This window comes from Vicugna pacos, chromosome 7 (assembly GCF_048564905.1).
Source record: "Vicugna pacos chromosome 7, VicPac4, whole genome shotgun sequence".
NCBI classification, from domain to species: Eukaryota; Metazoa; Chordata; class Mammalia; order Artiodactyla; family Camelidae; genus Vicugna; species Vicugna pacos.
Window position 1 is genome coordinate 15,628,258 of NC_132993.1, and position 18,001 is coordinate 15,646,258.

The 18,001-nt window shown below is 47.2% G+C and overlaps 1 protein-coding gene across 1 annotated transcript; it reads left to right on the forward strand.

Moving 5' to 3' along the window:
• Positions 1-782: 782 nt before the first annotated feature.
• On the forward strand, positions 783-15,975 carry FAM180A (family with sequence similarity 180 member A). Its single transcript, XM_006213102.4, has 3 exons — positions 783-1,144; positions 10,441-10,541; positions 12,044-15,975. Exons 1-3 carry the CDS (start codon positions 1,069-1,071, stop codon positions 12,386-12,388), a joined length of 522 nt encoding a protein of 173 aa, XP_006213164.1. The 5' UTR covers positions 783-1,068; the 3' UTR covers positions 12,389-15,975.
• Positions 15,976-18,001: the final 2,026 nt, after the last annotated feature.

Consider the following 18,001-nt stretch of genomic DNA (forward strand, 5'->3'; position numbering starts at 1 on the left):
ATAACAAAGGACTTCTGATTAAAGCAGAGGGGGTGTCCTCCCCAGTGGCCCATTCACCCTGGGTACCACCTTCACAGGTTGGAAATCCACAGAGTGAAATCTACTTTAAACGGCCTGCAAACTTTAACGTTGCATGTCTGGAATTTCAGAGAAGGTGAGGGAGTGGTACTGGATAAAATCAAGGTAGACACTTGGCTCATGCATCTTAAATGTTATCACCACAGAAAGAAATAATAACCATGACGTGATAGAATTGTTTACAAATGCTGTGGTGGCAAACATATTACAACACGTAAGTGTGTCAAATCAACACGTTGTGTGTCTCAAACTTATACAAGGCTCTATGTCAAGTACAGCTCAATAAAAAAATTAATGAAATGCCTCCCCAAAACAAGCATGGAAAAACACTACCGTTTTGCCTGGGAGAATCAAAGTGGTGGGCACCATGGCAGCTCTCTCCTGCTCCTCACTGGAACCAGTCCAGGGACGGGCCACAAGTGACACTCAGACCCGACAACAATTACTTTGCCGTCCTGAAGGCAACTCTGGGCCAGTCGGCCCCAGTGTCTGCCAGGCAAGCTCCCAGCTCTTGCTGCAGCCCCCGCCCCTGGCTCCAGGGTGTGTGTGTGTATGTGTCGACAGGGACTGCTGCCAGCTCTTTGCCGGGCTCTCTAACAAGTTCCGCGAGTCTGTTTGTTAAAGAAAAATTCCAGTGGGTGCATCCAACACATGGAACTCAAGTACAGAAATTATATTTATCCACCCCACTGCCAAGGAGATCACATGCCCCGTGAGTCACTCCAGATGTGCTCAAAAACAGTCTCTCTGTGGAAGCCCAGTCCCCCAATCCCAGAGAGAGTAGGATTAACAGAGGTCCCATTCCTCTCCTCCCAGGAGGCAGCCCCTGCCTCCACCTTTCTGAGGCAGGAGAGGGCATCTCAGCACGTCTGGAAAAGGAAGGACAGTAAGAACTATATCGTCACACGGGGAGGACCAGTACGGGCATACCTGTAGCTCCTGGGGTCCCATTAGGTTGGAGGGAGACTGTTCACCTTTCTGGAGGAAAAGATGTGTTGGAAGACGTTGCTGCTTCTGCTGTTGTGTTATGATGCTCAGGACACTCTGTCCCACAAGTGGAGCAGGGGTGAGTTGCTTTTTATTTATTTATTTGATGCTCATTATTCTTTCTTCAGTACAATTAGGAATTTGGTGGAGGGGGGAGTGGAGGGGCGGAAGGAAATTAGAAGCCCTGGGCCCGCCTTTTACCTCGTCTCTGCCAATTGCTTTATGCTTCCTGACATGCTAGAAAGTGTTAGAAGGTGATGGGGAAATGACACTGAAAAAGTCAAAGCTGCTGAGGGAACTGGGTCGGGGTGAAGAATGCAGAGGGCATCCCTTCCTGACAGGCTAGAGCAAAGTCATCTTTGGTTCAGAGAATGTGGACAGACTCCCTGGAGTTCGCCCCAGGCTGCAGCAGCCGGGCAGAGCGTGCGGAGAACAGGTGCGGGAGACTGATGCTAACATGATGGGACGGGGCTGCTGGCCAGCAGGAGGGCTGACAAGAGGCTTGGGCACGGGCTGTCCACGTGGAGGTCTCCATGCTGCTTCCTGAGCAGGAGTGGACACATCTTCCCAGCAGGAAAGGAAGAGTAAGCCCTCAGCATCTCATGTCTGCCCAGCTGCTAGTCCTACTGCCCCGGCCAGCCCACCTCAGAAAGGAAGGCGCCCAGCAAGGCTTCTCTCCACAGCCGACCTCCTTTCCCTCGGGATGTAGCTCCTCAGAGGCGACCTGGCATCCTCTCTGGCCCCTGTGGGCAGACGCTGGCAGCACCTCCAGCCAATTTGGGTTTATCACTCAGAAAGTGAGGGACCAACGGTGCTGACCGCTCCACGCCGATCTGAACTGAAATCTTTCCACTGCCTAAAGTCAACTGAGGTCTGTCTCCTGGAAAGAACTGGAAAAAGAAGTCAGGCTCAGTGATGTTTCTTTAGATTCAAACTGGGGTGAAGACTGCACAGCAGTTGTGGGGATAAGCCTCCCATCCATGGAGAATGTCAGGAAAGGAAGGAGTGGCTGCTGGGGCGCCAAGCAGCACATCTGAAATGGAGCAAAGCAAAAGCCACTGCTCTTACTAGGGTTTTTATTCCTTCACTTTAAAACCTGAGACTAGGGACTTGCCAATTCTCTGAACTGGGCTATTAAATGATTGTTGCCCAGAGGCAAATAATTAACGTAGCATTTTCCCTTTCTTCTGGTAAACATATCACACAACATACACACCCCTCCCTGCTCATCAGGTGCACAAACCCCTGGGGGCAACACTTGGAAGCATAGAGCAAAGAGACCTCAGCATTGTGTTCTGCCACTTACCCCTGTGTGACACTGGGAAACCTTCCTCAATTTGCCTATTAAATAAAGGATGATAATCTCCACTCTTCGTAATACACAGGCTGTTAGAAAGCCAAATGAGACGATTTGGTTTGTTACCAGGCTTATAAACACAATAGCTGCGTCATGAGCTACCCAGCCCCTGCAAGGAACACGAAGATCTAATTTCTGCCTTTCGTTGGCTGTGTGACATCTGGCAAGTCTCTTAACCCCTCTGAGCTTTAGTTTAGAAACAGGTAACATATTAACAATAACAAAAACTGACCACTTTGTTGTCATGTGAGAGTCATATTAAAAAATATAAAATGCTTTGTAAATAACGGGCAGCTACATAAATATCAGCTATTACCTGCCACTTAAAATTTTTTCATTAAAGAAATTTGAGGTTCTCAACAGAGGGATCTATAGCAACATCCCGGGAGCCGCTGCCCTGGCCCCACCCCTCCTCTCTGGGGAAGGACTGCCCCTCAGTAGCAATAACAATCTATAGAGACACAGAGCCAACACAGCTGAAACAGAGGCACGGTGAAGCAGCTGATGTTAAGTGCTGAATTAGTGGTCAGTGTTCAGAGCCAACAAATGACACGGAGCCCTTCCAATCATCAAAAGCCTTCCACGCAGTTGATTTTTTGTCATTTTTAGCATTTTTCCTAATCATAAGAGGAAGACACAATTGCCACTTTTTTAAGATGCAATGGGAGTCACACCCAAAGAAAAACCAGTTTTCCCAAATGTACTAACTGTTCCTTTCACCTTCATCTTTACCCGACTCCCAACCTCACCCCCACCCCACACATAATTTAGAAGAATGTCCTTGGAAACAGTCTGAGGGCGACCTACAAGATCCTCCTCTCCCACCCCTCAGCACCACCCCAGCCTCCACCCTCTGCCTCCACGTGTAGAAATGTGGAAATAAATCCAAAAGGAATACACCCTGCCTCAGGACATCTTTTTTCCTACCATTCTCCCAGCCTCTCCCTGAGAAGTGCTCTCGAGGATTCCGCCCTGGGAGGCAGCTCTCCACACCAGGATGCCAGTCCAGCCCCCCCGACTTATTAAGACCAAATGACTCACCTGTGGTCAGTGAGGCGGCCGGATAGGCAGACACACCTGGCCCACGTCTCAGCCCCACCCAGGTCCTGCCAGGGCACTGCTTGCGTGGCTTGGGGTGGACTAGCCAGTCTTAAAAAAAGAAATACATGTATTAATTCCTATTAAGTATCTATGCTTTTATTAAATACGTATGTTATTTCCTAGAAAAGCAGTTTAATAAGGAAGGCTAGCCCTTAGTTATTCGACTGAATGTATGTCATTTTCAGGTGTCAACTTTTGTGTGTGTTTTCAGCCATGAATGTTTCAAGAAGGGAAGTGGTCAATAAGTATTGACTGACTAACAGACCAGCATGACTGATTGCACCATGTGTAGCCACCCATCTACTCCACAGTCAGTACAGGAGGCAGGGGCTGTTCTAACCACTCACAGTGGGGAAACTGGAGGATGGGGAAGGAGTTAGCACCCCACCAGACGCCTCAGCTGGAAGCTTAGGGCTGGACCCTGACTCCCCAGACCCCAACTGTAGGGGCAGAGGTCCCCTGTCCTCATTCATGCCACTCCACCCTCAGGGTGCTCCCAGCAGTCCAGGGGTCCCCCTGGTGCGTAGGACTCTCTGGCCAAGGGGAGCTGACTCAGAGCAGCCCTTCCAGAAGCACTCCCAGGGACCCCAACACACGGGGCCAATGTCCTGGCTCCGTCAGAGTATCTCTGTGTTTCTAAAGGGCTGGCCCAGGAGCAAAAAAGTAAATGACATCAGTAGGCTCTGGCAAAAGATCTTTTATAATTGAGAGCTTTCCCTTCCCACACCCACTGTCATTTCCATAGAGTTGCTTCAACTGATTCATTAAAAATACAGTTGTATTTTGGTCTGATGTGGTCCACGGCTTGAATCCTTTCCAATGAGCTCTACGGTACGGATGCTGCACACAGTTACACGGAAACCACGACAACAGCTTTCATACTGTTTTTATTTTTTCTTTTTAAACTATTTGGAAGATGGGAGAGGAGAGATTTTTATCCCAGGTTATAAAAAGTCAAAGAGATCAGGCTCAAATCAAAGATAGGCTCCTCCTTTTAGGAAGTCTTCTGCCTGCATATCTGGGCAAGAAGGCTTTGGGGAGCTAAGGCAATGGGGAGACGGGTGGCAGCCTTGACTGAGATCATTAAAAGTAGCTTCTCTGAGGCGGAAACATGGGCTCCTCAGAGATAAAGGTTGGGTGTGAGGGAGACAGGAGACAATATCTACTTCCTGATAATGAGCCAGGACCTGTAACTGCAGATCAGTTCTAGAATCACTCTGTTAAAAAAAAAAGGAAGGATTTAGTGAAGCATTCTGAAAAGAATGGAGTTTATTAACAAGGATAGTTAATGTGGTTCTATGAGATTGTTTATTCATTCAACAAACAGTCATGAGCAGGATACTAGGGAATTAAGTGAAAAAAACAGACAAAATCCCATGCCCTTGTGAAGCTGACATCCTAGTGAAAGGAAACAAATGCTAAACCCATATAGAAATAAAACATCTGGTTCATTGGATGGCAATAAAGAAGGGACAGGTTAGAGGGTCTTAAGGATTATAATTTTAAATAGGGTAGTCAGGGAGGGCCTCACTGAGGAGGTGACTTGAGACCTGAAGGAAACATGGGAGTGAGCCATGCAGTATCCAGGGAAAAAGTATTCCAGGCAAGAAAACAGAAGTGCAAAGGCCCTGTGGCAGAAGCAAGCTTGGTGAGCCCAAGGAACAGTGAGGAGGCCTGTGGCTGGAGTGGCATCATCTGGGGATAATAGATGAGCTCAGAGAGGCAGTAAGGACCCAAGTCATGCAGCACCTGGTGGCCATCTGAAGGTATTTGGCTTCTACTCTGAATAAGATGGAAAGCCACAGAGGGTTCTAGGCAGAGGTTTGACACCGTCAAACCTACGTGTTCTCAGAATCACTTTCGTTGCTGTGTTAAGGATAGAATAAGAGTGGGAGCCAAGAATGGAAGCAGAGACACCCTGAGAGAAAAGGCTCAAGGTTTGGACAAGAAGGCTAGCTGGGATATGGTAAGAAATAGCCAGATTCCAGATATATTTTGAAGGTAGTGCCAACAAGATTTGCTGATTATTTGGATGTGAAGTGTGAAAGGAAAAGAACAGGCAAGGATGAGTCCCCAGGTTTTGACCTGAGCAACTGCAGGAGATGGGGACCAAGTGCCAGGAGAGGGGGAAGTCGGGTGGGGGGGGATCAGGAGAGAGAAGTATCACAAATCCAAAAGTAGACTCCTGTAGGCAGTCGGATGTCTAGAAGCCTGGCTTGGGAGGACAAAGCCGAACATCAGTACAGAAGTAAGTGTGGCTGGAGGAGAGAGAGACTCAGGTTGAAACCAGGAGTTGGCAACAAGAAGAAGTAGATGAAAAAGAAGAACAGGGGGTGAGAGGGATTTTTTTCCTAAAGAAGCAGCTGCAACACGTGTTCATGAAAAAATCCAGTAGACAAGGAAAAATTAACGATGTGGGAGAGAAAGGTGGAAAGGTGAGCACCGTCTTTACTGGCGACTTCATGCACACTTGGAAAAGCTGTCTCTGGGTAAGAGCAAGGGTACAATTACAGGAGGGAAGTCAGAGTCTCCGGGGAGGTGGAGGGAACTGCTTGAAGGAGAAAGGAGGAGCTGTGAAATCATCATCTGTTCCCTAGTGAAACAGAGTAAGAGGAATCAGGGAATAATGGTCAGGCAGTGTTTCAGGACCCATGTGAGAGAAACAATTGTGAATTTCAAGTGAGACCACTTAACACAGGTGCAGGTGTGGAACAGGTAAGGAGATGGGTGGTGCTTTTGCCTAGTGATTGCAAAGGAACAAAAAGGGAGCAAAAGAGACGAGGATTTGTGCAAGAGATCATAGGGCTATAGAAATTTGAACTTGCCTAGCACATTACAAATCAAATTAGAGATTTTTAAAAATATGTGTGGTTCATTTAAGAATATGTTTTATATCATACACATTCATTAATAATTCACTGCATATATCCTTCCTGTAGTAATAGAGAACTGAAGAATGCCTGGTCTTGGGGCAGATGCACCTACAAAAAGATAGCATGGTTCACCCTATCAATGAGATTGGGTTTTGAAGCCCATGAGACCTGGATTTTAATCTCAGTCCTGTCACAAACAAATGGGGTTGGGGGATGGTGCCAAGAGCAAGTTTCTTCATCCATTAAATGGGATGTGAATACTTAGCTCACAAGGTACACGAGGAAAGCACAAAGCACAGTGACTGGCTCACAGAGGGCTCATAAGCTATTGCGACATCCAGGCTCCACATTTGAACAACTTTGGCCTGAGGTCCAAATGTGTCTCTCAACAGGAGACACGGACAGAACATGCTAAGACATGTGAATTTCTGGATCCAGTTCCTGAACTAACTCAGTGCACGTGGCATGAACTTTAGCAAGCAAATCATTTGTTCTAGGCGGGTTAGACCAATGTATCATAGATAATGTCCCCTGAAGGCTCATGAGTCCAGGAAGTTAGGGGGAGGGGCTGGTTTCCCTGTCCCAAGGCCAGCCCGGGCAGCGGGCCTTCATGCAAGGATACATGGGAGTCTCTGGTGACCCTTGGGCACACTGAGTGGCCCTTGTGAGCATATTCACAACCTGAAGAAATAGCTGGAGAGTTGGCTGGACGTGGAGCATTAAGTGAAGAGGAAAGAAACAAATGGGCCCAGTTTTATACCACGCAAAAGAAACACAAAGTCAGTGATTTTGACAACACTGTCCCAGCAGCCTTCTTGCCCAAGGCTCCATGCTCAGGTGGTGCCCAGGAGGCAGTGGGGTCCTTCTGCCCTGCCCTCCCCACCCCACTCTGCTCTCTCTCCTCCCTCCAAGAAGGTAACGGCCATCCAGCAGGAACATTCAGGCCTCAGAACGGCTAGACAGTCCTGCTCAAAGCAGCTTAATGATTGCTTACAGTGAAGAGGGAGCCGAACTTAAAATGACCTCATAAATTTGGGAGATGGGACGAAAGGGAAAGGAAATAAAACCAGCAAAGCCTGAATTAAAGAGTCTCCAGGAATGTTTTGTTTTGTTGTGGTGTTTTTTAAATACCTGGTGTATTTTTAAAATCATTCCAAAATATATTTATTGAGACTGCACTCAATATATATACTGAGCTTTATGCAGGCACCAAGGTCAAGCAGAAGAGGCCTAAAACCCATTTTCTCCCTCCCAGCAGCCGGCAATAGACAGCAAGATGTGACATGTGTAGACAGGATGCAGGAAGGAGATGTAAAGAGAATAAGGAGATGGAGCAGGAACTCAACAGTGTATGGGGGGATCACAGGGAAACGCTTCCTGGGGAACAGGCCTGATTTTCTAACGATGTGGGAACAAGCTTTGCGCACGTACCTCTTGGCATTGGTCAGCTCTTGTTCGGGCCATTTGCATTTCTGGCACAGCCCAGCCTTCATCGTTATGGACAAGGACATCTGGAGTGACTACGTTCAACTTCTTACCCGAATGTTTTGACGTGAACCAGACACGGCTTATTTCTCCCCCACCACCTGCAGCATCTCCAGGGGAGATGAATTCATGTCTCCAGACCTCATCTCATTCAAAGGGAGTCAGACATGGGCAGCTGCTGAGATGTCTTCCCCAGAGCTGGCTGCACGCACACCGCCCGAGGGGTCGTAAAAGCCCCTGCCCCAAGCACGCCGTCAAAGCAGCCGCAGCAGCATGAGGGGCACCTGCAGAAGGTGGTGGAAGGTTGGGGGTCATGGGAGGACGGAGGGAGGGGGATCCATCTTTGAGATTCCCGTGCTTCCCACACAAACTTTCCGAAGCAATAATCAGCTCTAGCCTAGAGGCTGAAGCTGTTTCTAACAATCTTCTCCAAGCTGTGTTATTGTTCTAAAAACTATGAGCACAAGGGATATTGGAAACATTATTTCCATTATGAAGCTCAGCTTTGCATCAGGAAATACTTTCATCCCAACTCTTTTATTTTATTTTATTTTGAGAACTAAGGGTCCACCTGGGCTGTGCACGTCAAAGGAGTATTGCTGTTTGCAGGGAAAGAAAGGAGAGAGGAAAGTGCAGGTCTGGCCATGAATTACCTCCCAGGAGGCAGCCATCCCAGAGGGAGCAGAATCCCTTTCCCCTTCACCTGCTGCAGTGCGATTTTTTTTTTAAGGGAACAATACTTTTAATTTCACAATAACAGAAAAAGAAAAAAAAAGTCAAGTTGCTCTCAGATCCCACCCTGAGAAGAGGTTTTCATCCTATTGCACTCTGGTCACTTAAATCAGAACCTCTGGGGCTGGGACCCAGGCGCCCTGGGGTGATTCTGGCGTGTGGTCAAGCTCACGGACCCCGTGCAGTAGGAGGGGCCGCGTGCTCCTGAGCTCCACCTGAGACCACAGGCAGAGGCCGTGAGTGAGCAGAAGCGAAGGCCTTCTCAGCCCCTAACATCTATGATTCTGTGGGAATTTGGGGAAATGGGCCTTTTTCTGGCAAAGAGAACAAATTCTGCTAAAATTCTAGGCTAGGAAATATCACTCTGGAGTTCATAGGCTCCTTCCCCAGAAATGGTCTGGGGAAACAGGCCGTCACTCTGCCAGTCAAGGCCCCTTAGATGCAGGGACGTGGTCGGCCGACCCTGGAGGCCCGCCAGGCTCCCCTGGGGGTGCAGAAACATGAAACCGTATTTATCCTAGCCCCCGGGGAACTCGAGGGCTAGATAATACATGGATTACACAGAAGCAATATTACAGCAATGCTGCATCCAACCAGCTTTCTCCAGGAGGCAGGCGATTCCTGCCCGTGAGCTTTTCAGGAAATGTCCTTTGCGTTGGAGGTGTTTCATTGTTGTCACTTCTGACAGAAATCCTTCTGAGTGCTTATGCAGCTCCCTTCTTCAATACAGCTCTCTGGATGTCACCGGACCTTTTCTTGGTGGCCCAAGGGCACAATTATTAAACAGAGCTGTCATGTATGGTTAGGCAAATTGTGCTCTGCACAACTTCAGGGGGCGCTACTTACCACAAAGTCACACAGATTTTTACTGTTACTTGCCCAGTTTTCTGGTGGATCACAATCAAGCGTCTTGAGGAAGCTGCCCCTTTTTCTTTCAGTTGGCAGCAGGCCTGCCAATCATGTTTGCATGGGGTCCTGGGACGCAGACAGGCCGTGGGGTGGGCAGGGCTGTCTGCTTTCCGCCTGATACAACCCTGGAGAAGTGCAATTTGTAATGACTCCGACACTCTGCCATATTCTGTCTCCTCCTTACATGTCCTCAGGCAGTTCCTAATTCTTGGTACCCACCCCCCCACTTCTAGCAGCCCACATATCTTCCTCCAGCTGCCACTTTGAGATGCAACCACTGAGGGACTATGGTGTCAGGTCATTGACTTTATACCAAATGCATTTCTGAGTCAGGCCTTGCGGGGAGGCCCTGTGCTTGGCTCCACACACCCCCTGGAGCCAGTGTCAGGGTCTACACGGGTCTCTTCCTGCGCTCTGTCACCGGTGCTCAAGTTCTTGGCAGCTCTATTCTGGATGGCTGAGGAATAGCCAGGAGTCTGAGACTCTGATTAAAAGTCATCAGTAAACAGAAACCAGCACTTCATACTGACCAAGTACTGAAATGTGCGATACTATTGGGGAACAATAGTATTAAGGAACTCGTTTGTTGAATTTGGGGGGTTTTGTTTGCTCATTTCTGTTTTGTTTTAACATCAATTCCCCTGGGTAGACATACCCCCAGACATACATATTTTTCCAAATTTTCTGAGATGAGTCTGATGAGAAGACAGGTTTGAAGTCGCTGGTATGAAACAGAAACACCTGACGTTCCTGGTTGTTCTCTAGGACCCACCAGGGCTGGCTGTCACCTCTCCCGCTTCATGTCCACCCCCACTTGGAGTCAGTCCCTTTCAAGACTGAGGGGCGACCCGCAGGGTTCACCCGTGGGAGAAGCCAGGGCACACGCAGCCCCGCCAGCTCATTCTTCTTTTCTTACAGCTGTGCTCTTCCCTGCCGCCCACCGGCCAAAGAGGTCCTCGTCGGTGCCCCTGAACCCCGTCCTGCAGAGCTCCCTGGAGGAAGTGGAACTCCTCTACGAGGTAGGCAGAGGGCAGAGTCGTAACTCAGGTCACCCAGAGGGCACAGCTCCTTCTCTGTGACCTGAGTGACCTGAGCCCCTGAAAATGAGTAGCCTCTGCTGCCCAGGGGACCGGCCTAGACGTGTTTGTGGAGGCCATGGAATCCTCCCCATCCCCAAGGAAGGGGTTCCTCATATGGCCTCTCCTGTGCCACGTGCCGTCCCAGGGAATAACGGCATTGAGATTCAGCCGAGGCATGTTGATGTAGGCTTGGCACAGAGGGGCCACTGGCAGCACCCAAGCAGTGGAGCTGGGCACTATTCCCCCACCAGGCCTTTCAGGCATGACTCGCCAGCAGTCTCCCCGCAATGGTTGTCTGAGTGGAGCCATGTCTGAGTAACCTTCTACTGTGACAGTCTGGGGCTGCCCCAAAGGCTCTCTTCCTCTGCCTCTGTCACCTCCATCAGCAAGACCTCTCTTCTCCTCTAAACCACAGGTAAATTTCCCCAGGCTGCTTGGTTTGGTTCAGCAATAAAATTCCAGGTTCAAGATCTGAGCTTTAGTTCTGGTTCTGCCACCCACTGGCTATGTGAACTTGCATCAGCCCGTTTCTCTCTGGGCCTGAATCTTCTCATCTGTAAAGCGAGGGACTCCAATGACCGCCAAAGCTCCCCTCCTGCCTTGACATCCTCCATGTACTAGAACTGCCAGGCTAAGGAGGAGACAGCCTGCTGCAGCCAAGCAGCTGAGCCGGGCGGCAGACTTCAAATCCTGCCTCGGGGAACAAGCTGGAAAATGCATAGCCTTTGCCAAGTCATGCACATGGGAGTCAGAGAAACAGATCTGTTTTAGAAAGATAACAGACAGTAGCATGGAGGATGGATTAGAGCCGGGGGAGGCAGGAGACAGAGAGAAGAGTTAAGACTCTGAGTCCAGGAGGTACTTACTAGGTTCCTGACGTGAGCCTGGCCCTGAGCGGGGGTTGCACATGACAGATCCCACCCCTACTCTGAAAGAACAAGTAAGAAATGAGGACAAATCTCTGTATCCCCCTTTATTCCTAGCACAATTCTCTGCATCTTTCAAATTCCCAGCTTCTGATTTTAGACTATCCAAAATAGTGAGGTCGTGCTTTGGAAGATCTTTGGAGGATAGAAGGGGAGGAAGGGGAGCAGGGGGTGATTCGGAACACTAGAAACAAGTAGCCACTTACATGGTGGCTTTGTACCGGCACAATGTTAGATGTCGCCCATATCTGGCTTATTTACTCCTTCTAATATCCCAGTGGAGTATTGTTGTTACTAACCATTCCACGGAGAAAGAAACTGAGGCTGAGAGAAGCTAAGTAAGTCATCCAAGGTTATACAGCTAGTGGGAAAGTCAGAACTGGAACCCAGGTCTCTTGATTCCGAAGCTCTCTCCACAACCGCCTCCCTAAATGGGCCCATGTGACCATGATCCCTGCAGTGTCCTCACCGATGCCACCTGATTCATGCCTTTCCACACCCCTTGTTTCTCCCCAGTTCCTGCTGGCTGGACTTGAGATCAGCCCCGAACTGCAGGTCTCCATCAGGGACGAGGAGCTCGCCTCCTTGCGGAAGGCCTCCCACTTCCGCACCATCTGCAACAGCGTGATCCCCAAGAGCATCCCCGACATCCGCCGGCTGAGCGCCCACCTCTCCAGCCACCCCGGCATCCTCAAGAAAGAGGACTTCGAAAGGACAGCGCTGACCCTGGCCTACACAGCCTACCGCACAGCCGGGTCCCACGGGCATCAGAAGGACGTCTGGGCCCAGTCCCTCCTTAGCCTCTTCCAGGCCCTGAGGCATGACTTGATGCGGTCCTCAGACCCCAGAGCATCTCCCTGAGAGACTAGCCAGCACCAGAACTGTGGAGGAGGGACCAGCACACAGTAATCTAGAAATTCTTCATTCTCTACTCTATTTACAGAGACCAGCCACAAAACAATACCACCAACTCAGAGTAGCAGAGATAATATAAGAAAACCCAATGCTCTTTGCCCCTTGTAACTTCCTGACAGTTGCATCTGATTCATCTCATAACGTGACCCTGGAAAAAAGGGCTGGAATGGTAGTTCAAGATGCCTCCAGAGGCCAAATGTTTGCCTGGTGACAGGCAGGAGTCTCAGATATGCTTCAACACTGAGTGACTGTGACACAAACACCCAAGAGTGAAGACAGGGCTGGGGGAGACATCACAGAAGTCTGGGTGTGGCAGGGGGATGGGGGACAGAGCTCTTTGGTCCTGTCAGGGTGCTGGGTTGACTGAACATCTTTCCAAGGTTCTGTAGTAAGCTCTAAAGAAACTAGAGCTATAGAGAAAAATGAATACATTGTTAGCCAAGGATACACTTTTCAGCTTTTCCAAAAGTCGCCAAGAAAAATCAGTCGGAAAATCAGTAATATTATGACATGTATGTCTGGACTGTTCTTTCCTGAAGGCTGGTCTAATACAGGGGAGGAACACAAAGGGGGCCCACAGAAACGTGACCATCATGCCTTCCTTCTTGAACAGAGAAACCAAGCTAATGAAGAAAGGGCCATAAGAAAAGAGGCGGCACCAACACCCAGGCCTGCCTACCCTAACGCTAAAATTATCTAGCATCAGCCAAGAATTAAGTGCTCCTAATAAAAGTGATTTTCAGATGACAGAATTTTACCCTTTCAAATGCCAAAGCTTTCATTTTGGTAATATTGACTTGATATCTTTTTAAGCTACTCACATGAAGTATCTTAAGCTTTTATTTAGTATATTGGAAACATTCTAATGAAGGAGTTAGATGAGATCATCTCTAAGATTCCCCTACTTCCGAAACGTCCACTATCATTTAACTACCCAGGAGATGTTACAGGGAGGACACCTGGACCTGAGACATCTGCTGGACTAATTGTCATCCAACCCTGAAGGGTCCCAGACTTCGCTAATTCTGTGCCTGGTGGGAGTTTTTCTGCTGCCTTCCTCACTGTCAGGCTGTTAAGAGTGTTTTTTTTGCTTTTCTTTTCTACAACATGACTTCTCCTTTGCAATTTGTTCTTTCTTACTGGCCATCACCTGAAAAACAAGATAGTGAATCTTATTATAATTCTATGTTAAGTAAGGGTTAATAGGCGGAGGCCTCTGCTGGGAGTAAAATACCAGCTCAGAGATCTTTCCAGCTTCTCCTAGGTTTGCAGCTGGTTTCTGGAGGATAACGTTGCAAGAAGTCTGACCTTTGACTAAGTGAGGATTCACTGGGCTAAATTTGATTCTGAAATGTGTATTTAACAATTGTTCTGCGTTATGACAAAAGCTGGTCTGGACTTCTAAAATCTTTGAATAAGTGAGCTTTGCAGCAGCACAAGCTGCATAATCTTTTGGAGAAATATCAGGATGCAGGAAGGTATTCATCATCAGAGAAAAATCTCGCTCTGCATCCTGATGTTCTCGGGCTCAGAAGAGGACTAGCTGTCAGTCTCTCTGGTTCTCATTCCCAGATGACACTGCTCTTTTGCCTCCCTCAAATGCACGCTCAGATATATACTTTTTGTTCAATTTTTCTCTTTCTAGTATTACATGTTCACTTTGACCTGGTCACTCCACTAGTCTTTTTCTTTTTTTAAAAATTTTAGTTGGTGTCTCTGCTGCTCTGTCTGTGGGCCCAACTTGGATTATCTTTGTATCCATTCTTCGATCCACCTCCAAGTATCTTCTGCTGGATTTCTTGCTCTTTCTCTGCCTGCCCATATTTGGATGCTCACTGTCTCCTTCAGGTATCACTGACTAAAACAAAGGTCAAGACAGGTTTGAGGGGGAGGGTATAGCTCAGTGGTAGAGTGCATGCTTGGCATGTACAATGTCCTAGGTTCAATTCCCAGTCCCTCCATTAAAAAAAAAAAGATAAATAAATAACCTAATTACCCTCCCCCTGCAAAAAAAAAAAACCTAAATAAATAAATAGCAAACAAACAAAAAAGACAAGTTTGGGATTGCCCAGAAATCAGATTAGCCTCATGCCCTACCTCCACTTTGTGTGATTTTCCTGGATGTGGGGCAGGGAGGGGGTCAGCAGAGATCTCAATCCTTGGACACCGTGTAATACTCTGACGGTCAGAAGCTGTCCTGGGGCTCCACCCTTATCAGAACGGATCTGAGAGCTTTCTTTCAATCACCAGGCGGAAAGACCCACCCTTGTCGTCCCTGCCAGCCATGCCAGAAGCATGGCTGCTCCTGGTGGTAGGAGAATGGTCCCAGGACCAGGGAGACCAATGGCAGCTCATTCAACCTGCCACAAAAAATGAAAAGCACTCTTGCACTTATAAATCAGGGGCCATACTTAGGTGGCAATCAATGACTGAAAAAAATAGAAACAAGAGGAGTACAACCTTTTTAAAGACAAATGAAAATTTCATTTTCAGTAACTAGATACTTAAACACTATTTCACTCTGAATGTAAATTAATTATTTACCCACAAAAAGTTTTATAGTACTGACTTCATTTACAAAATCAAATATTCCACTCACCGCTACTACCCAAAAACCCAGCTCTTTGCCCAAAGAGCAGCGAAGGTGCAGACTGGACAAAAACAGACTCTCCCATTTTGCCTCATTAATGCCACACTGCACACACCACAGTCAAAACCAAGTCATGTTTTGTCATATTTATTCATAGACTGAAGAATCTGGGGTGTGATATTGGTGGTAGAAATTTGCCCGTGACTTACTGGAACTATTCTGCCATTTGTATACTACCGGGAAATTTAAGGATCTAAAAATTCTGGCATTTTCCTCTATAGTTGGCATTCTCATGGCTACCTCTGGTGTCCCTCAAGAGACATTGGAAAACATTTGTGTGCTGAAATTGTCAGTGCTCTGTCATCTCACCTTGAATCTAACTAAAGGAGAATCACATAAGTGGTAAATCAGTCAGAAGGTATTTCCACAGATACACTGGTCTCAAATTATATGCTTGGTACATGACTTTATATGGTGCCCCTTGCTTTCCTAACCCATTTTAACATCTTTCTTTTTTTTTTTTTTATTGTGGTTAAAAAAAAAAAATCATGTGAAATTTACCATCCGAACCATTTTTAAGTGTATGGTACAGTGATGCTAATTACATGCACATAGTTGTATGACTGATCTCCAGAATGTCTTTATCTTGCAAAAATATTTCCATACTTATGAACCAGCAATTCCCCTTTTCCCTCCTCCCAGCCCCTAGCAACTACCATTCTATTTTCTAAGAGTTTGACTCTTTTTGATACCTCAGAGAAGTGAAATTTGTCTTACATTTCTTAAGCAATGGATAAAATAATCTTTAAAAAATATTTTCTTTGTCTGAAAAATGGATAGACTCCTGAAGGAGAACTACTGGTCTCACTTTGTCACTCACCTTAACGTAATTTTATAATTTAACAAATATTCACTTGCGGTGTAATAAAAATGTCATGAGCGAGTACCCGGGCTCAGTGGAGTCTTTGTTATCTCAGATTATCTCACCAAGGAATTTGAAGAGGCTCATGGGTTTCACAGCAAATGCTGACTTCCTCAGCTGTTTATTTTCATCCAGTCTCTTTGATATTTGTCACCAAAACATCACACATGTGGTATTGTTCATTCTGAGCTGCAAAATCATCACGAAAAATGAGGCTTGAAAATAGCTGGTCTTTAACATGCATTTAAAGAGATGAGTCATCGCAGCCTGTTCTACAATGGCAACACAATTTCAAAGGGGATCTGGGTCGTCTGTGGTTGCTCCTGCCTTAGGGGTCAAGAAGATCTGTTTTTCTGGAGTCACTTTGCCTTTAGCCTGGGGATTATTTCCAACTGCCATAGCAGACCTTGGAACGCCATTCCTTGCATTCTGTGAATACAAGAGAACATGGATTTCATAACCCTTGACTCTGCTCAGTACCTCTCAGATCAAGGCAATGCTGCCAAGGACTACCAATTATAAAAGTTTAGGGGTTTTCTCTCTCTCTCTCTTTTTTTCTTCTTTGCCTCATATCCACATGACCTTCCTGAGAAAAGAAACCCTTCTCCTGATCTGTAAGCAGCAAAAATTGCAGAATCCAAGGGCTACGAAGGCTCTGTCCCTGAATTCATGGATTTTTTTCCACACCTCCTCCTGGCATACCAGCCAAAGGAAGCCTTCTGCATTTATTTTATTTTATTTTATTTTATTTTATTTTATTTTATTTTATTTTATTTTATGGGTAGGGGGTAAAGAGCTTCAGAAAGGAAAATTTGAGGACTTACTCCAGACAGAAGGATCATTGACATCTGGGCTCCAAGGGCCTCTGAAATGATATAGGCACCTAGACTTTTCCAGAGAAGCAGCGACCCTTCCCTCTCTCCCTAAACAGTTCTGTGGTCTTCCGACAGGCTAACACCCTCTGCTGACTCAGACGCTTTACATTCATCCAGATGTTGAAGCAAACAATCTCTGCCACCAGGCAAGTCTGAAAGACTTAATATTGTACGTTCTGGAGCAAATTTCTCCAGAATTAATATTTCATTTTCTCCCTGCACCAGACATATCATCTCCCTAAGGACTAGGTCAGCAAGAGGACCTTCCAGAGAACGCTCGGTGTCCTGTGCAGTGCTTAGGGAAGTGGGATTATGGTTACCATGACGGTCAACACTCCAGCCCCTAGGATGTTGGAGAAACAAAAATAAGCTTTGCAAGTTGCTTAGGTTCCGCAGAATCAGCAGGCCCCTGCTGGGACCAATCCTGAACTGCCTTTGGAAGAGATAGCGATTCATTCTTTCCAACGTGCTGATTGGCTGTGAGGAATGGGCGTGGCTACCGCCTCAGTCCTGCTTCCCATAGGTGAAGGGAAGTTAAGGTGGGCCTCCAGCAAGACTGTCCCGTGACAAAAAGGAATGTCTTAGGGATTTTTTTTTTTCTGCTTTGGAGACCCAGGCTCAAGGCAAATTATAATGGGGAACCAATTAGAAGGAAAGAAATTTGAACAGAGTTAAGGTGCCAGGTCCTGGGAGAGGAGACCAGCCCTACCTGAAGTCTGCACCCTCTGCTTACAATCTTAGGGGGGTTGTTTTAAGGGAAGGGGAAAAGGGGGGGTGGTAACTAGATTTTTTTTTTAAAGGGAAGAGGGTACAGCCTGCACAGGCAGCAAGTGAAAGTGGTACTGCCCAAAATAGACCATCAGAGAGAGGGAAAATGATGGCAGGCGCAGTAGACTCTTGGCATTCTTAAATTTTTTTAAGCTTTGAAATGACTTCTTCAAGACCAGACAGCTGCAGCAGAGGTATACTCTTGATTGGTTAAGGGGGCTTTTGCTGAGCTTTAGAATGAAGTTACTCCATTACTGGTCAAGCAAAGAGGGAACCCACAATGCCCCGGTTTACCGTCCTTTCCTGCTGCCTTTTTGCTGGGCATAAAACTATGCTCACCAATCCCACCTAAAACAGGAGGCAAGGAGCCCAGCCTTTGGTGCAAACAGGGACTCTACCTGCCC